Below are 21416 nucleotides of genomic sequence, written 5' to 3'. Positions count from 1 at the left end.
GGGATTTAGATTTACTGAGGTGGAGCATGTCCATTAATTCTGGATTTGACATAGCTTTGTATGTCATGCATAGATCGCCTCGAAGTAGGAGTATGCAACTGAGTAGAGCTGGAGTTTTTTTAACCGAGCAGCATATGGCATCTGTTTGAGACCCTTGATCCTCTTGGTGAGATACTTTTGGGGTCTTTCTAATTGATGCAGGTGTCGGGTAAGGTACATCCCAAAAGGGGCATTGTATTCTATGATGGGCCTGATGAGGGATGAATAAAGGGGCACGATTACCTCTCTTGATCTAGATGTGAAACCCTTCGTGATGAGGTGGGCTATGTAGAAGGTCTTTCTAACCACTTTGGCAATGTGGTTTTCAAAGGAGCGATTGCTATCAACTTGGGTCCCCAGGTCCCTAATAACTTTCTCTGTACTTAATGGGTTTCCGCCTATGTGGTAATTTGTGGACACATTGTTTTTGCCAAAGGGTATGACTGTACATTTTTTGGCATTTAGCTTTAAACCATGGCGCTGGCACCAGTTATCTGTCTCTGTGAGACCTTTTTGTAGGATGTTTGTGTCAGCTGGAGAGTTGATTATGGCGCCCAGTTTGCAGTCGTCTGCGAACTTGGTGAGCCATAGTCCTCCCACGTTTGCCTGTACCTCGGAAAAGTATATACCGAACAAGAGTGGTCCCAGGACAGAACCCTGTGGGACGCCACTTGTGACCGGTTTCGAGTCTGACATGGCTCCAGCAACTCTCACTCTGTGGGTTCTGTCTTTGAGCCAGTTTGCGACCCATCTTATGACATAGGGGTTTATATTTAGCCTGGATAGCTTATCTATGATGCCCGAGTGGGGTATTGTGTCAAATGCCTTTGCAACGTCCAGGTAGGCTGTGTGGACTACCTTCCCTTCATCTATGGCTTTGGTGACTGTTTCAAAGAAGTCAACCAGGTTCAAAAGGCAGGATCTGCCCTTGACAAAGCTGAACTGGGTAGGATCTAGTGTCTGTAGCTCCCCAATGTCTTTGTTTATGAGCTCCATGATGATCCTCTCCATAGCCTTGCAGACTAAGCTAGTCAGGCTTATGGGGCGATAGTTTCCAGGGTCCGTAGAGGCTCCACCTTTGTGGAGTAGGACCACTGTTGCTGTACGCCATTCTGTGGGCACATATCCTGTAGTGAGGTTGAGAGTGTATAGCTGTTTTATTTGAGGGATTAGTTCCTCTTGTAGTTCATGTAGGACGCAACCTGAGACGCCATCTGGTCCCATGGAAGCAGTGTTTTTTGCTTTGGAGGGGGCAGCCTTCACCTGAGCATCTGAGATGTTTGGGAGGCAGCCCTCTGCCGGGATAGATACTTGCTCTTTTGGGGAGGGGGAGAAGTTTGCACTGAACCTGTCTGCCAGGATATTGGCGATGTCTGTGGATTCAGTGTATTTTTTGTCGTTTAGAATCAACTCAGAACAAGTCTGGGAGTTGCATCCCATGTTTCTAACATAACTGAATAAAGCCTTATGATTGTCTTTGGTGTCCTGTGCAATTTTTCTCTCGAAGCTGGCCTTGGAGGATTTTATGAGGGATCGTAATTTTTTGCTAGTACTGATCAGAGATGCCTTCCCTATTAGGGATTTTGCTCTATCATGTAGTAGCTTCCTCCTTCTGTTGTACAGTTTATTTATGGCAGGGGTCCACCAGACTGGAAGCCTGCCTTTGGATGATTGGGTCTTGGTTTTGTTTGGGATAGCATGATCCATGCATTCCTGGAGATGTCCATAGAATGCATTTATATAGGATTCTGCAGTTTGGGGCGTAGTTTCCACTGGCCCTGGGGCCTTGAAGGATTCCACTTCGGTTTTGAGAAGTGAGAAGTTCGCTTTTGAGAAGTTTTTCACTGTGGTTTTCTGGGCTGGGGTCGGGATGTGGACATCCAGTGAAATTAATTTATGGTCTGATCTTACCAATGAGGGATATACTTCTGGTGTGGAGCATAGAGTCCCCATGTTGGTAATGATCAGGTCTAGTATGTTGTCCCCTCTTGTGGGAGTGGTGACTAGTTGTTCCATAGCATTTGAGTTTATAATTTCCAGGAATCTTTGGGCTAAGGTGCTGGGGCTTGAGTAGTGCTCCCAGTCAATGTTTGGGTAGTTGAAGTTACCCAGTATAATGGTGTTCGGAGAGATCTTCATGTTCTCCAATGTTTTCAGGAAAGCCGAGTGGGATTCCTGACTTTGAGAGGATGGTCTGTAGGATGCTATAAACTGAAAAGCAGTCTTGCCCACTGTTAGTTGCACATGGATGGTCTCCGATACTTCATGCAATGCCACTAACCTGGAGGTGTGGATATCCTTGATAAATATGGAAACTCCCCCTCCTTTTGTGGTTCGGTCTGGGTTTTGGGGCAGAAAAGCATGATATGAGGTATAGCCTGGTAGTGCTGGGGTGCTCTCTGGAGCCTTGAACCAGGTTTCTGTCACTGCACAGTTATCGATGTTCTCCATACTGAGGAGAGCTTCGAGTGCGTGCATCTTGAGGTTAAGACTTCTGGCATTTAGCAGCATTACCCTTAGTTTCTTGTTCCTTGTGCTGTCTATGGGGGTGGGTTTGACTTTTGAGCCTTGCCTAAAAAAGGCACTATGGGGGTGGCAAGAGCCTTTGCCAATATCCAAAAGCCCAGTGCAGGTGCAAGCCGTCCCTAGCGAAGCAACGTGGCTTTTCGAGCATGTCATCCCAGACTGACAGACACTGGATCCCCTTTGAATGACACCAAATTTTAGCCAATTGTTAAAATCTATCATTTTGTCTTTGTACTGTGGCATCATTCTAGGTGAGGGTAGGTTAGGGGTCACCACAGCGGAACTCCGGTCCGCTAATGATTGGTAGTTGATTTTTACGTGCCGAGTTACCAGCCCTGACGCACAACCTTCAACGAAGGTACGCCCATTCATGCATGTCTCCACGCAGAAGATGCTCTAGCTGAGAATCGAACCAGACAGCGGCTTACTGTCAGGCGACAACGCTACCGCAGCACCACCACCGCAGAACGACAAAGGTAGCAGCATGTGACATGGCAAAAAGGACAAATCTTTTGATTGCAAAATAAAAGGTCAAATCATAAGTGTAGGCTCCTCAGAGGAGACTTGCTTCCTGACCAATCGGGCACCCAATAGCTGAGGGTCCTGTGTAACTTCACAAATCACAATTGCCAGCAGATCGAGAAAACAAGGTGAAAAGACAGCATCTCCTTCAGCTCTGGAATAGACTACCCCTGCAGATAAAGCAGTGTGATACACTATCTTCCTTCAAGTGGGACCTGCATAATTGGATGTGTTTTCATAAATTCAGCCCAGGCAAGACTGACCTAGCCCTCCTAGAAATGGGAGGTATAGTCTAGCATGGGAACTGGCAATGTGTAATGGTCTCAAGACTCCGTAGCCTTGAATTGCTTGTGATTCCTATAGAATAAAGGCACTTTAGTGGTAGGCAGCAGTATCCAATTGTGGAGCATCTAGTTTCATTGACAAGCAGCTCATCAAGTACAAAAGCGTGTAGAAAGTTGCCCGTTTTCTTCAGTGTTAGTGTGAGCCTTGTATTGATATATTTTGGTAAGTGGGGATTGGGAACTCCACTGCAAAAACAGCCAAGCTCCACTGCTTGAAACGGGTGCTTTGTATATTGTACTTGTTTAGTAGTCTCTTTGGGATTTAAACATAAATCTAAGTTTTGATTAACATATCTGCTAGAATCAGAAATGTTCTGTAGGCCATCTTATTTTTACTGTGTTTGCAGCCCTTAAAGTAACTTCAGTTCATTTGAAAGGTACAGTGACTTCGCTAAAAACATATTACTGGAAAACTTGAACAATTTAGAAAGGCTTCAAGAACTGTAGTTATGCTTTTGTAGGTTACTTAGAAATGGCCTTTTTCTAGCAAGTTAGACAATGTCTGCTCTGGTTCTTTTCGAAAGTTTCTCGGTGGAACACAGTTGGAGGAGCTGAAAATATCATTAATAGAAAAAAAGCCAGACAGGTTCATACTTCTGCATGTTCTTGGGTTATGAAATTATGAAATAAGATAAACTGTGCACTCAGAACATGACAATTACTAACTTTTGTCAAAAATAATGTTATCTCTTCGGAAATGTCTCATTTTGAGAAAGACGTTAGCGTGTAGTATTTCATCTTTTTTTCTTCTAACAAGTGATCTTGCACCACATTGTATAAATATTTATTTTTTCCAAAAGGCATAAATATTTTTTTGTAAAATAATGAAAAAAAACAATAGATAATCTTTTGGTGACTGAATGTCATATGTATATGTATATATACATATACACATGTGGTATGCTGTCTGTGTGGTCACCATTATTGCCCCGATGGACATAAATCATAGTCAAGTTTTTTTTTCATCCTGTTTGGAGATTTGGTTGAGTGGCTAAGTGTTGTGTGTCAGTTTCATATCTACACCTAACCAACTACGTGAGTGATGCTGTTACTATGTTATCTACATTAGGTAGCAGTTTGAGCACTGATCTGCCCTGAACTTCCTCCCACACATCAGCTGTCAACATGTAATTTGATCATCTTCTCACAGTTGTACTGTAGTGATGTAACCCCATTAGTGAATACAAGTTGCTAGGGTAGAATGCTACTTGTCCCTGAGCTGGTTCTACAGGTTAGATGATTGGTGATTGATTTGGTGGAATGGAGAGGGTACTTAATATGGAATGGTCATCATCTTCACTTGAGTTAAATTGATTTAAGACAGTCATTGCATTACATGGTTACACAAATTGTCTTGGAAATGAAACAAAGGCAAAATCCCTACAAGTTCCTGCAAAAAGCTAACTTCTCATTGAAAATGAGGCATTCTATGATTATTTGAATCCCTACAATAAGATCAAATTTGCATTGCCTTATAGTGATTGTTTTCTGATTTTTTTTAATACTGTTTTCTCACTAAATTTACACTAATAAAAATCTATCTGCAAGTGTTGTAAAGCCCAAACGGAATGTTGATTTGTCTTTTTAGTCACATATTTCTTTTTGCAGGAAATGGGATCTTCATGTTCGAGATTCCCTTCAAGTTTATGAAGAAAACTGGGTAATTGTTCGGAGAAAGTAAGTATAAGCATGAAATCTCTGATATGCTAGGGCACCTTGAATGGCAAATGTATAAAAATGTGTAAAATAAAGGGAGACGTGCCTCTCAACTCTGCCTCTTTATGAGAAATGTTTTTCATTTTCAGTTTTAAAAGTTACGTGTCTCACATTGAATTGATCCATCACATATTCACTGTTAAGATTTTTTTTTAAACAAATATCCATGGTAAATAATTCTGAATCATACTAATTCCTTAATACAGCTTTGTGGTTAAAGCAGTTAGCAAATATTCCACATTTTTCTCTTTAGTTCCACATTGCAAAGATTAAAGATCGATAAATATGAAGATAAAAATATTGCATCAGATCTAGCCAGTGTGGTGAGATTAGGCTGGGAATTTGCCTTTATTCTGTTTATAATTCACCTTGTCTGTTTTACTTGATTTCGCTTTGCATTGCCCTTTATATTAATATTCTGATGCAAAAGAAAAAAAAATCTGATAAAATATTTCCATTTATATAAATCAGTTTATTTTTTATGCCACCATATCTGTTAAAGTCATACATATAGTTCTCAACCAGATGTTCCCAGAATTGGAAAGTCGCATGTAATGTAAAACTAACATTTTCTGCATTTTTGCACAAGTTTATAATTTGATTTATTGATATTTGCGTGTACTGTTAGTGCTGAGGATCTTAATTCCCTACCCATAGGTCAGATTGAAGCAGCACACTTGCTGTCTGGTAATGTAACTTTAACAAATTATTTTCAATTTGTGAGTCCATTTTTATAATTTTGGTTCACTGAATTTGCAGACTTAATACATAATGTTGGTCACTACACTGGGAGTATTTTAAATTCTCATTATCTGTCATGGTGAGGAAGAGGTATGTATAAAACAGAAACTGTTTAGCACACCATGACTTCATAGTATGACAAGTGTGTTTTATCCATTCAAAAAGCTCTTGGTCATAAAACATCATCTCGGATATTTAAGTGTAGAAGATCTGATGTTATGGCTAAGATACAGTGCAACTTTCTCTTGAATTCCTGGCAAATGTCATTCTCTGTTTGACTGTACAGTTAATCTCATCTTCACTGTTCAGTCATATTTCAAGTCTTCTCCTTTCAAGATGGCTGCACACTGAGTAACAGCTTAATTTCAGCTCTCCCAGTCTGAAAACAGAAACTCAGAAAAGTCATCCATTAAATTTGTCTTTCTTTGTAAATTTCAGTAACTGGTTTGTAATTGCACTGCCTGGATGCTAGAAAAAAAATTCAGAGAACCTGAAAGAAAGTCAGTCACAAAAGATGAGAAGAAAACAATGATTGGGAAGAATCCTGCAGCTGTTCAGCAAAAAGCAGTTCAAGCTCCAACTTTGGTGCAAGACATGACTTCCAGTAATCTAGAGGAAAAAAAATAAGTCAAGTGTGCTTAGAGGTGATTAAAATTAAACAAAACACTGAAGGAGTATATCAATTCAAACAACAAAAGGCTGGAAAAATGGATTATGCTTTAAACAGATATTCAGATAAGCTGATAAAACTGCAAAAAGCAGAGGCCGACGTGAAGAAAAGGCTGGCTGAGTATGAGACTGCTGAAGAGATGTTTAAAAATGGTAGAATTAGAGGACAGAGCACACAGAGAAAGCCTGATATTTTCTGCTGCACCAGAGAAAATGGAAGGAACAGACTGTATTAATTTTATGAAAGCACAAATAAACATCTGGACTGGTATTACACAGCAGGAGTTAATTGAAAAGGCATATTGCATGTATGCTCCAAACCTGGACATGGGAAAGCAACACAGACCTTTAGTAGTAAAGATGCAATCCTACCAGCAGAAGAGTTGATTCTGACAAAACTAGTTGATTCTGACAAAACTGTGGCAGAAGGACAAAGTGCTAAAAGTGGGAGACAGCAGAATGTTTGTGGAGAATGACTACTCATGTACACCAGGCAGGAAGGAGGAGTAAATTTATTTTAGCAATCAGGGAATGTTGAGAAACAGGTATTCGATTCAAACTGCTGTAGCCAGCTGTTTTCAGAATATTTTTTTTCTTGAGAGTCAAAATCATTCTTTGATGCAGAACGTGCTAAGGAGGAAATACAAAAGTTTGTCCAACAAAAAGTGAGTTATCAAACAGAAGAGGATCATTATTCTTACTCTTCTGATAATGAAGCCTGTAGAGAGACTATGCCAGTGAAACCTTTTTGCAGTATTCCAAAGGAAAATGCTTGAGAGAGAGAAAAACACAGGAATTGACTAGAAGAACCAGAAGTTCATTAGAAATGCATTTGGGGGGGGGGGGTAGATATCAACATTGAGAAAACCAGCAACTCAGAAGTTGATGAATAAATGTGGGATTACAAACCGTTAATTAATTTGTGATGTGTGATGGAACAAGAAAACCCGGAAATATTGTACTTTGACCTTGTTAAACTTTTAGGAGACTCCAAAACATATGTCCTACCTCAGGTCATTAATGTTTGGAAGAAGATTTAAGAGGAGGAAGAGGACAGAAAGAGCTGTAAGTAAAACAAAATGTTGTACTTAACAGTATTTTGTAACACATGACATACTCCATGCTATAAAGTAAAGCTTTTCATTTAATTTATGATAGAGATTCTAAAGTAAACACTTAGCCTTTTTTTCCTTCTTTCTTTCTTCTTCTTCAGTTTTAGGAAATGTAGGCATTGCAACATAACATGAGAAGAAAGCCTGGACAAAAGAGCATGATACAAGTAAAATTGCTATGCCTTTTCTTATTTTTGTATAGGGGAGTGACTGGATTAAGGCCCTTTTCTTGATTTTTAGTAGTAAGTTTTAAGGGGAAGCAAATAAAAGAACTCTGAATGTAATGAATAGTGATGAGTGTTTCCCCATAACACATACATGTTTACAGTGCAGCATGCATAGGGAATGCAGCTGTGGATCTCATGTTTCTGTGGAGACAATTTGATAAGGGACAATAAAATCAAAGTACTTTCTTTCAATGACTAGGAGATAATGTTTTCTGAATTCATTTAAGTTGTTTTCTACATTTGGAAGAGGAATAAAGATAAGACAAAAACAGATAGCACTTAGAAGTAGAGGCCCAGGCTGGATAACCTTCATTATAGGTTAATTCAAGCCTGTGAGTGTGGCTGTCAATCTGGGGCAATTGTTCCTGTTAGAAGGGTTAAACTTCATTAGTTGAAAATTTACATAGGTTTGTGTGTTAGTCTTGAGTTAATAGGTTTTGGGGGTGTCTGGAGGTGTTTTTTGAGGGTTTACATTAAAACAAAAATTTTTGTAAGAAGTGATATAGGTTAAAATAAATATATTAGGAAACAATGTAAAAGATCTGCCTGCCAAATGTTATTGTATGCATGTAACACAAAAGCTGAAACTAAGCATTAAAAAGCTGTTATATATAACAGTTGGGAACATTAACTTCTTACCATAATGGAGCTTCCCATATTATTTTTAAGTGTGAAAGGTCTCTCAGACATGTACAAAAAAGAAAGAGTAGTGAACTATGTAAATAGCTATGCTACATGAGATGCATTAACAAATAGACAAATTGACTGAGCTTGTGAATTTGATGAAGAAAGGATTTCAGGGTGGTTATTCAGTGGAATATCTGAGACAAAGAAAAAGGAAGAGTACTTATGTTAATTGCAAGAGGAGCTCTAATAGTAATAGAAGAGGGGGAAAAAAGATGATGGTATATGTGTAGTAATAAGGGGCTACTGGCAAGGGTAGAGGATTACACTGGCATATATTAATATTCCACCTAAAACTGCTACATTGGAACTTAAGAAAATTCTGGGAGAAATAATCAGCTTTCATCAGGAAATATTACTTATAGATAGGGGACTGGAATTTCATTTGCAACAGTGAGGATGCATCAGGGGGCCCAGAAGGAAGAATATAACAAAAGAGGGTAGATTTTTGCAGAAATTTCTGAAAATATTTGGTATGGAAGATATGAATTCAGTAGTAGGAGTTTGGAGAGTATTTACATATTACTCCCCAAGGTACAAAAACTGGACTAGGCTAGACATAAATTATATTTCACAGAAACATGTCCATTTAATTGAAAGTTTTGATACACATCCAATAACCATTTCCAATCACGCACCAATAATAACTAAAGTAAAAATGCAGGGTAATAAAACAAAAAGTGAAACAATGGCACTTCCATACCTATCTTTTAAAAAATGAGGAAGTTAAGGCATGGGTAGTGGAAATTATTTGTGAAGTATTAGAGAGGATAGAAAATTCTTCCGAAAATACAGCTAGGGAGGGTGATAAAATTAAAGCATAGTCTAAAAAATGAGGAGAAAAGAAAAGAAAAAGAGCTATGGTTAAGAAGTAACAACAGTTAATTTAGAGGGACTGACAAAGGATAAACTGGCCCAGAATGAGGGGATCTCACAGAACAAGATGATGTGCAATTGCAGAGTGGTAAATAGAAAATAAGGGAGTATCTTGATAATATGCATGTGTTTAGAAAGATTGCTGTTAAGCAACTATTTTTTGATGATAACTCCAGAGCACAGAAACATTTAGTACAACAGCGCAGGTAGCAGAAGGAAAGGATTGTTGCCAAGTTTAGGAAACCTTTAACAAGGAAAATAACAAGTGATCCTGTAAAAGTTTTAGAAATGTATAATGCAGAGAAATGTGAAAATCAAGAAAAAGTACTAATGAAAATGTTTATGGAAGAATTAAATATGCCAAGGGTAGAAGTAGTTGGGGCTCAATTACTATCATGATAGGAGATGAGATGAAAATGGTGATTTATAACCAAACTACAGGAAAGTCCTCAGGAATAGATGGTATTCTTATGGAAATTTGGAAGCTAAGAAGAAAGGAAATAATAACAATCTGGAGGGTTTTGTTTAACAGTTTTAAAAGGAGGAGAAGCACCAACATCCTGGAAGAAAGCTGTGGTGGCTGTAATACCTAAAGGTGGTAAAGACCCTTCTGATCCAGCTTCATATAGACCCATTTCCATTCTAAACCATTATTGTTAAGTGTTTGTCTACAGTGGCTGAAAGAATGGCAGAGGTGATGCCAAAATTGATAGATATGGATCAGTATGGTTTGTGGAGAGGAGGCAAACATTTGACAACGTTAATAGAACAATGATGAGCCAGAGGGGAAGCAGAATGTAACAAAAGTGTTGTTGGTGGGGTCTTGATGCAGAGAAAGCATTTGACAGAGTAAGCTGGGATTTTATGAGTAGAGCAATGGAATTATTTGCATTGCGTGAAGAAATGATAAGGTTGATTAGGAGGATAGTTGACGATCAAAGGTGAAAATTTAAGTGGGAGGATTTCTGTTTGAGCAGAGAAACCAGGCAGGGGTGTCCTCTTTCCCCTTTGTAGTCTGCATTATATTTAGAGCCATTGGCAAAGAAAATAAGGGGCTCAGAAATTCAAAGATTTTATTGGTGTGGTATTCAAGAAAAACTGCTTTATTTGTAGATTATATTATGTTATACCTGATATAAAAAAACAAAAAACAAAAAAGGACATTTCATTGTTGTGGAACATCCTGAGACAATTTCAGTACTTTTCAAGATACAAAGGCAGTAGTTGTAAACTGTGTACCCACACCAGAATTGGTTCAGCCATACCATATTTATGGGGACGTGATCAAGTACTTAGAGTATGGTTTAAAAAAGAATCTGATTTGGCAGCTAAGGATATGTGGGAAGAGACTAAACAAAAGATAATACGAACAGTGAGAAATTTGAAGCTCTGTTTTATGGATATGGATAGCAAGGTACAAGCAGTGAAAATGGTTTAGTCCCTTTAGTTATATATACACAGTTCAGGCATATTTATATAAACCAGATGAGTAGTTGTGGATAGAAATTATTAAAGAATTGAAGGGTTTAATCTGGGAGGGGAAGAGAGCAAGAGTCAAGTGGGATAAGTCGATCCTTCCAGTAGAATAAGGTGGTTTGGGTTATTTGATTTGAAGGAGTTTTTCAGAGCTATACAGTTAAGGCCCCTACATATAGCACACTCAGAAAGCTGAAACTCATAGTGGAAAGGGATGATGATGAAACAGTGGCAAGCTTGAGAAACAAGGAGAGACTGAGATTTAAGTCTAAACCAACTGTACTAGAAGTAGTGAATATAGATAAAACAAGTGGAAGTGGAGTCTTTAGAAAAAGGTAGGAGCAAATTACATAGAAAAATGCAGAATAATGTTTTGGAGGAGGAATGAAGTTTAAATGAAGGCAGGAATTGAAGGAGTTTGTAATGTTTGACTGAAAATGACTGGATAGATTATAAGTGATGCATATATAATGTTTGCAACTGAAAGTATTAGTATGGTTTGTTTTCATTTCTATAAATGTATGACTGCCTCTACTGTAAGTGATAATTTAATAAAGATGTTTCTTGTTAAAAAACACATATAAGTGACTGCTATTCCAGTTGCTTGTGCCCCCTTTTCGTACAGTCATGCTTATACTTCTATTGTTATCAACATGTCACCAACATTGGTGATTCTGCTGGCTGACAACATCATGCTTGCAAAGGGCAGACTAAACTCCAACAAGTCATAATTTAGTGGGACCATTCAGAATTTCATGGCACCTCTTATTGTCAGTTAAAATTTGTATTTTCCAGCAAATTTCATAACAAAAAGGCAGCTCCAGTGTGTAAAATTCAAGCCTGAAACACAAATGATGGTACACTCCAATAAATTTGGCTCTAGGAAACCAAGGTAATATTTATTTCATAAAGCAAGCAAGCATTCATGCAATATGTGCTTCTTCACCTGACGATATATATCCATGATTTATACACCTGTTCTTAGGCTGTGACATGAAGTGTTAGGTGGCCGGAGTCTGTGTGTGAAAATACTCGGATAAGGAAAGGTATAGGTCTTGGAATGGTGTGTGTGTGAGTACTGTATACAATCTTAATTATACTGCTGGAATTTTGAAAAGCTGTGTTGTTACTCTTGTGAATGTATCTGAGATTATTAGCAGCATAAAATGATTCCCTGGTGTTATAAAAGTACAATTTGTGAATAACAAAATGAAATCAAATCAGCTGCCTAACTGTACAGAAAGAAACATCATAAATCATATTGTGTACTAGATACATACGAATTTTAGTAAGTTGCTGCCATCTGGAAAAAAGGAAGGAAAGATGGTAATCTAGGATAGGCAGCAAAAACTATGTAAGCCTTGGAAATCCAATAGATAAATGCATTCTCTGCTTAGTTTGCATGCAAATGTGGAAATAGAATTGTGGAACATGGGTTTATATTGGTGAGGTATAGGACAGTTTATATACAAGGTGTTCAGTTGGGAGAATTTCACTCATGAAAGTGGGAGCCCTAAATAAAAAAACAAGGGATAAATGTGATTTTTTACTAGGCTGTGTGAGAGTTTTTGCTTGTAATCAGAGGTCACTGTACTATGTACATTTTGGGAAACATTTTCTTTATTGATTAAATACGGATAATACTGTTATTTTTAGTTGGAGTATGCCCAGTAATAAACTGTATTTAAGTTGTATGTATGTATGTTTAAACTAAAAATACTTACTGTAAAAAGGCAAGAAGTTTGTGTTTTATAGAGCATTGCTTCCCTTACCTTCCTTTTAGCATAGTGGGTAGCAACCGTACTTTACGTTGTCATTTAACTTATTGCATTAAGTAAAATAACTCAGCATTTGTATTTGCAACTCATTACCCCACATTTGTGTATTTGAACAGTTGTGAGAAATCACTGTTGTTAGTAGGTCTGAAAACTGTCTACCACAAATTTAAACTATTGTACAGTTTAAGGGCATTTTAACTTTGAGTAGCAGCAACTCCTTTTTTTAAATATATGCTTTGGAAAGCCCATTTAACAAACAGGACAATGTTCACTTCTCATCGGTGGCCCAGGGGCATTGTGTGGTTAATTTGCTCAAAGTTGCACAGTAAGCAAATGAGAGTCAGGAAATCCAGCACTCACCTACAAGTTGGAGCTTATTAACAGCATGTAGCCATAATGTGCTGTGCTAAACTGCCAGATCATTGCTTTATTGTATTTTATTCTGATGCATGAAGGACTCCTAAGATAGTTAATGAGTGCTGTTACTGAAGTAAGGGAATCAGCTTATAAAACTGTTAAATGTTTTCAGATGATAACATTTCCTACCTTTAGAACAGTAAGACCATGAAGGGGTTATATTCTGATAAAGCCAGATCTAACTTCTAAGTGATTAGTAAGTAACTGCTGTGCTAATGCAAGACCACATTGTATTCAAAAACTTGCACAGACCTCCAAAACAGTACTTGTTTTGGCCATAATGATGTTTTATTACAGTAGGGGAGTAGCAGTTTCAGATCATTTTGTTATCTTTTGTAATAATTTTTGTCATTAATAGTAACTGTATCCAAGAAAAAATATTTAAACCGTCCAGGCAGTCGCTAACAAAAATTTATTACTTTATAGCCAGTTCTCCAAAGCAAAAACACCACTGCCGCTCAATTAAAAAGACCTATTGGATGCATGTAAAGCAAAGAAACATCTCCTACTAGGCTCAATACTGTTTAAGCTCATTGATCAGGATACAGGCAGCCCCCCACCCCCACTAAACATATTCCAGTCACTCATATCTACACCCTCAGAAGCCAGTCCTTGTCAGGCCAGCTTTGCAAGAACTCGCAGCAAAGTTTTACTACACCAATTACAGTTTCTTACTGCTAACCCATAAACTCTTGGATGAGTTCCTATTCAGCTTAAAGGATCTCCCCACTTATATCAAGTATAGACCCCAATTAAAAGCATACCTGCAGAAGCAGAGCTAGGCTTTAACATTGACTGTATTACTTAATGCCATCCATCTGTCTGATTGTCATTGGTAGCACTCTATTTGCAACTCATTACAACCAATATATATGTATATAGCAATTTTCACTAACTGTTATTGTCTCTCTGATACTCTCCTCTTCATAGTATCATAGGAGGTTACTAGGCTAATGGCCCTGTGGCCCTTACAAGCCTAGCCAAACGTTTATCCACAAAATAGAAACCTCAGTCTCAGCACCTGTTGCCCCTGTCAGTGAGGGACACAGGTGGAATCCCTGGGACAAATTTGTGGTTTCCCATCCACTCATCAAGGTTGCACTTGAAGAGTGTCATCGACGTACTCTGTTTAATATGTATCGGAAGTCTATTCCAGAGATGGGGCAGCCCCTGCTAGAAAAACCTGTCTCTCCAGCAGGTTTTGTTAATGTCTCATTTTAGAATTAGACCTTTCTAGCGGGTGATGTGTGAGGAGCTAGACTTATGGATATGGGGCATCTCTAGTAGGGCAGGGTCTGAGATTGCCTTGTCGGTGAGACACTGATCACCTCTAAGCAATCTGTATGATACTAAATGGAGTGATAGTGATCTGAGCCTGTCTATATAGGACAGGTGTTGGTGGCCATGGATTTTCTTTGTGAAGTGTTTCTGTGGCCTTTCCAGCTGGTGCAGGTGTTTGGAGAGGTACACACCAAACAGGGTGTTGTACTCAATTATTGGCCTAATGAGGGAGGAGTACAAAGAGGTAATAACTTCCTTTTTTCTGGATGCAGTCCCTTTACTTATGAGATTAACCAAGTAAGGCACTTTTCTGTACACTGCTACTACATGATGGTCGAATGTGAGATTATCAACCTGAGTACCCAGGTCTCTCACCACAGGTTGTGTGCTTAGGGGTTCCGTGGATGTGGTAATCAGTAGGGGCTGTGTTTTTGCCAAATGGTATAATGATTTATTTGTTTGTGTTTAACTTAAGGCCATGACTTTAGCACCAGTCATTTGTTGCTCTGAGACCCTCTTGTAGTATGTTAACATCATTTGGGGAATCAATGACAGCACCCAACTTGCAGTCGTCCACAAACATGGCCAGCCACAGGCCTTTTGTCTTTGCCTGGACCTCAATGCCAAACAGTAGGGGGTCCCAGGACAGATCCCTGGGGAACACCACTAGTGACAGGTCTGCTGACAGAGATTGTAGTGCTGACCTTATGGGTCCTATTGGTAAGACAGTTGGCCACCAACTTGATGAGATAGGGATTTATGCCAAGTTGTGTTAGCTGAACGATGAATGCCTGAGTGGGCGATTGTGTGGCTTTGGCCAAGTCAAGGTAAGCTGTACATTTATTCAGGGCTAAATCTTTTTGTAAAGATGTTAATACCTTCTTCCAGAATTTAGGTACTGAATCTATGCCCAGGGTTTTCCAGCTCTGAGCATTTTTAATTTTTGTCTCAGTTTCTCTGGCAGTTACTTCATCTCTTCGGTATTAGAGCTTCTTACTGTTTCTTTTAGTAATTCTCAACATTTGGTGTATCTATTATATTCAACGGTGTCATCATAAATACTTCACAATGTGCCTATTTCTTCTTTTTTGGGTGGTGTTTCTATTCTTTTGCTTTGCATCCCAGTTCTCTCTAAAACCTGTTATCTCATTTATTTTGTCATATATTTGATATGACCATTAATATTGAAAATGTCTTGTTGAAACAGATGTTATAACTTTAGTTAATCAAATGAGAAGTAATCAAATAAGTGTAGTACATCTCTGGTTACGTCATCATTTGTATTTGTGATGGTGGGAAGTGAAACTTTTCCAAGCAGCACTTGCAAGTCATCTTCAACAAAGCTGGACAATTTAATATTGATAATGGAAGACAGACAGAACAGTCTCTGAGGATTGCCTTGGTCCACATGGTTGGGGTAGCTAGAATGAGTGATAGCTCATGTTAGACTTCTGTGGCCAACACATGGTTGACCAAGGGAGATGGTCTCAAAACTTACAAAAGTGATCAATGTGTAACTCTGGTAGACTTCCTTCTTGTTCTGAAAGAGCAGTGAGATCAGAGCAGAAATTTGCAAAGTAATCCCAAGTTAAACAGTTGGTCCCCAGCATAAACCACTTTGCCACATTGATTTGGAAGCAATGGTCAGAGAAGTCTCGGAGATGAACAGAGGTTATGCTGAAGACCTGGAAAGTGACTGAAGTGAAAGCACAGGAGTTCAAAGTAATACTCAGAGATGTAGCATCTGAGGAAGAAGAGAAAAAGTTGGGGTTGAAGAAGAATATTAGAATCTCAAAGCAGCATGTCTAAATACTATAGAGCAGCTATGAGAGCGAGTCTGCTATGGAAGAGAGGTACATAAGGAAAGCTGGTGGTGAAATGCAGTAGTCTACGAAATTATCAAAAAAAGTAGGAGTGCAGGAAAAAGTGAGAAATAGGGTTAGGCCAGCTTAAACACTGCCATTAATGGGATGCCATTGGGGGCACGAAGCTTCGTCATGGCTACCTGAATGACTGCCCCCACTGGACATGTCTTACCCTTAGAGTGGATGGAAGCCTGGTGCAGAAAATAAATGGGTGTGGATGATCAGTTAGAGGCTTGATGGCCAGCCAGCATGCAGCCAAGACCAAATAGAAAAAAATAGGATTAAAAGCATTTTCTTATACAGGCTTGACAGTTATTTCTAGAGAAGACACAATAAGAGAAGACACAATAAGAGGGTGCAATTTCTGGAGTTGGTGGCCTTGATAAGAGAAAAAGGAAAGAACTGCTTGTATGAGAATGTAGGACAACAGTCTGAGTGAATTGGTGAAAGCAGATGTTTTGGCAGTAGTTATGCTGATGTGCCGTGTCAAACGTAGAATGAAAAGGCAACATAGAAATTAGTTGCATTTTAGGTTGATGGTCTTTGAAATTGTTATTATGTATAAAGAAGTAATACCTGGCTAGTTTCTTAGGTTCATTATCTGTAGATGATATGAAATAGCTGATGCTGGCAAGGGGCATGATAGGCTGACAAATTAAATATTTTGGAGTGTTGGCAAACAGCTGCAAAGCTTGGGTGTAATGTGTAAGATGTGTGTTCATTATGTTCCCTTACCCAGAACACTGTGCTTTGAGAATGGAGCCCATGAATTAAAGTTCACATCTGCTTCTCACACATCCTCAGAGACTTTGGAAACATCCACAGCAGACATTGAGTGGGAACCATGGCTGATTATCTCCGAGGGTCTGAAAGGGATTCCTCAGATCCTTCTTAGGGAAGAGGTGCTGGGTACCTTGATTGAATCTAGGCAGGGGTCTAAACCACCATGTTTTGTCAAGGTATATGTCCCATTAAGAAAAGACAGAAAACTAAATGTGTGGTGTCTGCTGCCAGGGATCCATAAAGGGAATGGCAAGACTTCACTCAAGGCTTGTTCAGTGCTTTGACTAAATTGAAGCCTCCTCAGGGAGTTTGGTTTCTGCACCCCCTTGGTCCTGTACTCCCAAAAGTGCAAGGGACCCTGAGTCCTTAGATGAGGACTCTGACTCTCATGCTGACTCTTTAGCCTACTCCTCTAAGTTGCCTTCTCCTTTAGATTATCAGTCAGAGGAAGAAGAATCCATCAGTCCTGATTCTCCTTTGGAGGAACTCTCCTTTGGAGACACGGTGCTGTGTATGTTGGAACAGTTTAAGTGTGATTGCTCCCATTTATCAGTCATTCAGAAAAGGTATTATGAGTTATTACAAATGGACTCTCCTAAACCACCTGCAGTCCCTCCTGTTCTGGTTGCTCTGTTGGATACCTTATAAGCTACTTCCCTGCCACTAGACTCCCAGCCTGTAGCCCGTAAGAAGCCTGACAAGGTCTATAAGCTGCAGGATTCCTGCAAGTTCTTGAACAAATGCTCTTCGTGTGATCCAGCAGTGATTTCTGTGTCTACTGATAAGTCATATAGGATGGTGCCCTCTTCTAAGCTCCTTCCCTCAGACAAGGGCAGTAGAGCTATGGAAAGGATTGGTAAGAAAGTTTACACTTCTTCTACTTTAGCCTTTAGGTCTATAAATTAGCAGACCCATTCTCAAGTTTCAGAAGAACTATCCTAGTAAGACTGCCTTTTTGTGCAGACTGCCTAAACAATCTGACAAGGGTAAGAAGGCACAAAGGCCTGTATTTTCTGATAAGCCTACTCAAATGGCTAGACCCCAAAATCAATCATTTCCTGACAAATCAGCCTTCTGACTTTCTGCCTGCCTTTCCTCTCGGCCAGGTTTCCTAGTCCCTCAGGCTTTCTCTGTCTCTCCCAGTTTGACAAAAAATCACCACAGACTCTTGGGTTCAATCCATTATCACGCATGGTTATTTTATGGCCTGGAAACCCCTTCCCTCCTTCTCCAGTATCGGTCAATCTCCTGCTGAACAACTCCCTCACTTTTCAGGAATAGTGGAGGGTCTGTTAGATCTGGGTACTATTCAGCTAGTTCCTCGGACCGAGAGGGGTCTGAGGCTTTATTCCAGAATGTTTCTGATCCCCAGGAAAGAGGGGTCTTGGACAACTGTCCTGGATCTTTCCTTTCTGTACACTTTCCATGTAGTGCCATCCTTCTGAATGCTTTCTCTTCAGACTGTTTCCCTATTGCTTCCCCAGGCCTTTCTAGTTTCCTTTGATCTAAAGGACGCATTGCCTTTATATTCCCATCCACCCACTGTTCAGGAAACCTTTGCGTTTCTCTGTATCTTCCTCTCATTTTCAGTTCTCTGCTTTGCACTTTCAGGTTTCAACAGCCCCAAGGATATTCACCCAATGCCTAGCTCCAGTGGTCATCTTTTGCAGGCTTTGGGACATTCAGATATTCCCTATCTGGACAACCTCCTGCTTCAGGCCTTTTCCCAAACCAAACTAGTGCAGATTCTTCACTTTATCTAACTTCTGTTGCACAGCCTAGGGTTTGCAGTCAACCTTCAGAAGTCAGTGTTGACTCCATATCAAGATCACATCTTTTTTTGGCTGCAGGATCCAAACTGTTCCAATACTAGCCTGTCTTTCTGCCACCAAGGATCTCTCTCTGTCTCTCTCTCTCTTATGAATTATTTTCTTTCTCTGCTTCCTCTGTTCCGTCTTCCAACCTGAGAGTTTCTAAGGGCTCTAGAGTTAATGGTTTCTACCATCCCCATGCTTCCCTGGGCTGGACTTCACATGAGAAAGTTTCAGTGATATCTCCACTGTGTGGCTTCAACACTGCCCCCTGCTGGGCTTTGCTCCCTTGTCTCAAACTGGAACTTCACTGGTGGGTTCAACAGGTGTCTCTCAGTGTGGGTATTCTCTTTCAACCTCCTTAGCCATCCTAGGAACTCTTCATGAATGCCTTGGAGCAGGGTTGGAGAGCTTTTCAGGCACCCTAAAGGTTCAGAGCCTTTAGCCCCTCAACGGAAGGCAGATAATGTCAACACCAAGGAAATGAGGTCTTTCAGTTTGGATCTTCAAGCTTTCCACTCATTCTGGGTCCCAGGTCCCTTGAATGTTTTTACATGGGAACTTACTCTGATCAGAGTATAGACTATCTGGATGTCACTATTTTTAAAGATGATGTTAATTGTTTTGGTTCCAAGTTTTTTAGAAAAAACACATTTTCCAGTAGTTGTCTGGATTATCAGAGTTTTCACCCCCATCATACTAAAAGGAACATTGTAAAAGGACAAATGGTGTGGGCAGCAAGAATGTGCTGTGATGAAGTAAATTTTAAGGTAGAATTTGGTAAAATTTGTCAAATGTTCTTTGAGAGGGGTTACCCAGCTAGTTGGATTTATAGGACAGCTAATGAAATACAGGAAGGGTGGGGTACAAAATAGAAACCTTTGCTGGATAATGAGTTTGAGAAGTTCCCCCCTGTTTAAGGTAGTAAGAGTGACGAAACTTTTACTAACGATGTGGTTGTTCCTTACAAATATGAGTTTAAGGATGTTAAGGAAGTTATTTCTAAAAACTGGGCGATTTTTAGAGCCCGCCCTCATTTAGCAGGAATTTTAGGAGAGAATCCCAATTTCGTGTATAAAATGGGAAGAAACCTTGTGTTTCTATTTGAGCATTCTCCCCCATCAGTTATGTTTAACCCTAAAGGTACAACAAAATGTGGGTGTTGTCACCAATGTTCCTTTATTTTAGAAAAAGCTGTTTTAGAGTTACCTAACATTCCATTTTTAATTCATCTTAAACAAGGTAACTGTTCAACCATTTTTAATTCATCTTAAACAAGGTAACTGTTCAACCAAGGACTTGGGGGTATACATTGCAATTTGTAATAAATGTCACAGCTATTATGTTGGGAAGATGGAGAGAAATCTAAGAAAGAATTTATGAACATCTTTATGCAGTTTCAAAATGTAACATAAACAATGCACTTTTCAAGCACACTTTAAGTTGTACTGGATGGGGTAAATTCCATTTTGGCATTTTGGATATAATACCAAAATACATTAGAGGTGGTTGGTGGGAGTTAAAAATAGAAAGATGTGAAGTCTTTTGGCAACTTAAACTGAATTCTAATATGCCACCAGGTCTAAATGACCAAATCTCCATAGTTCCTATATTAAAAAGTAGAGCACAAGTATTATAACTATGACTATTTTTAAATGTTTTTGATTAAACATGATATTTCTTAGCAGGTCTACTGTTATATTTATATTACTGTATCTTTTTAAAAAAGTATATATGTCACATGATTTAAGGAGAGTATTTAAACCAGGTGTTAATTGTTGTAGTTTGTTCTGAAGAAGTCCCAGTGCCTTAGGGATGAAATTGCTAACCTTTGTGGATTTTTGTTAAACATCTGTATTTCAAGTACGGTCTTTTGGCTGCTGATTGCCTTATCCAAGCTTTTTTCTTTTATTTGGTCTTTGTGGAGCTTGGTTGCACCGTTTTATTTTTATTAGGTTTTTACACTCAACACCACAGTCGTGGTACCTCAACAAGCAAGGAGGCACAAAGTCTTACCTTCTTTGCAGACTTAGCACTTCAAACCTGAGAAATTGCCATCAATCTGCAGATGACCCTACAGGCAGTCTACATACCTTCAGAGTGCATTATTATGGAAGATTGTCTCAGAAAGGACACAACCTCACAAATGGATGCTTCACAGAGATGTGTTTCTGGACATAGTTCATCATTGGAGTGTTCCTCAAGTGGATCTCTTTGGTTCCCCTCTGAACAGACAACTCCTTCAGTTCTGTTCCAGAGTCATAAGTCCTTTGGCTTGGAAAGTGGATGCTATGTATTTTTCTTTGAAGAGAGTGTTACTTTATGCCTTTCCTCCCCTTCCTCTTCTTTCCAAAGTCCTTCACAAGATCAAGGGCACTACAGAAAATCTTGTTGTTGACTCCCTTTTAGCCAAGAAAACACTCTTCCCCCTGTTATCCCATCTGTTTTGTAGCAATCATCACAAGTTACCTCACTGTATGGACCTTCTCACACAGGGTAACGGATCTATCCTCCGCCCTCACTTTCCCACTCTTCAGTTGACAGTTTGG

General features: G+C 39.3%; 1 protein-coding gene across 8 annotated transcripts in view; it reads left to right on the top strand.

Annotated features, from left to right (window-relative positions):
* DOCK6 (dedicator of cytokinesis 6) overlaps nt 1-21416 on the top strand; it is a 2991519-nt gene that overhangs the window by 759518 nt on the left and 2210585 nt on the right. For all 8 annotated transcript variants that reach the window (XM_044084603.1, XM_044084600.1, XM_044084599.1 and 5 more), the window contains exon 4: nt 5040-5108. In XM_044084603.1, the coding sequence (XP_043940538.1) occupies nt 5040-5108 (69 nt within the window). The remainder of the gene's footprint in view (nt 1-5039; nt 5109-21416) is intronic.

Source organism: Protopterus annectens, chromosome 9.part0 (genome assembly GCF_019279795.1).
Source record: "Protopterus annectens isolate FY-2018-M chromosome 9.part0, PAN1.0, whole genome shotgun sequence".
NCBI lineage: Eukaryota > Metazoa > Chordata > Ceratodontiformes > Protopteridae > Protopterus > Protopterus annectens.
Note: the sequence above shows the minus strand (reverse complement) of the source record. Positions and strands in the feature narration are given on the sequence as shown.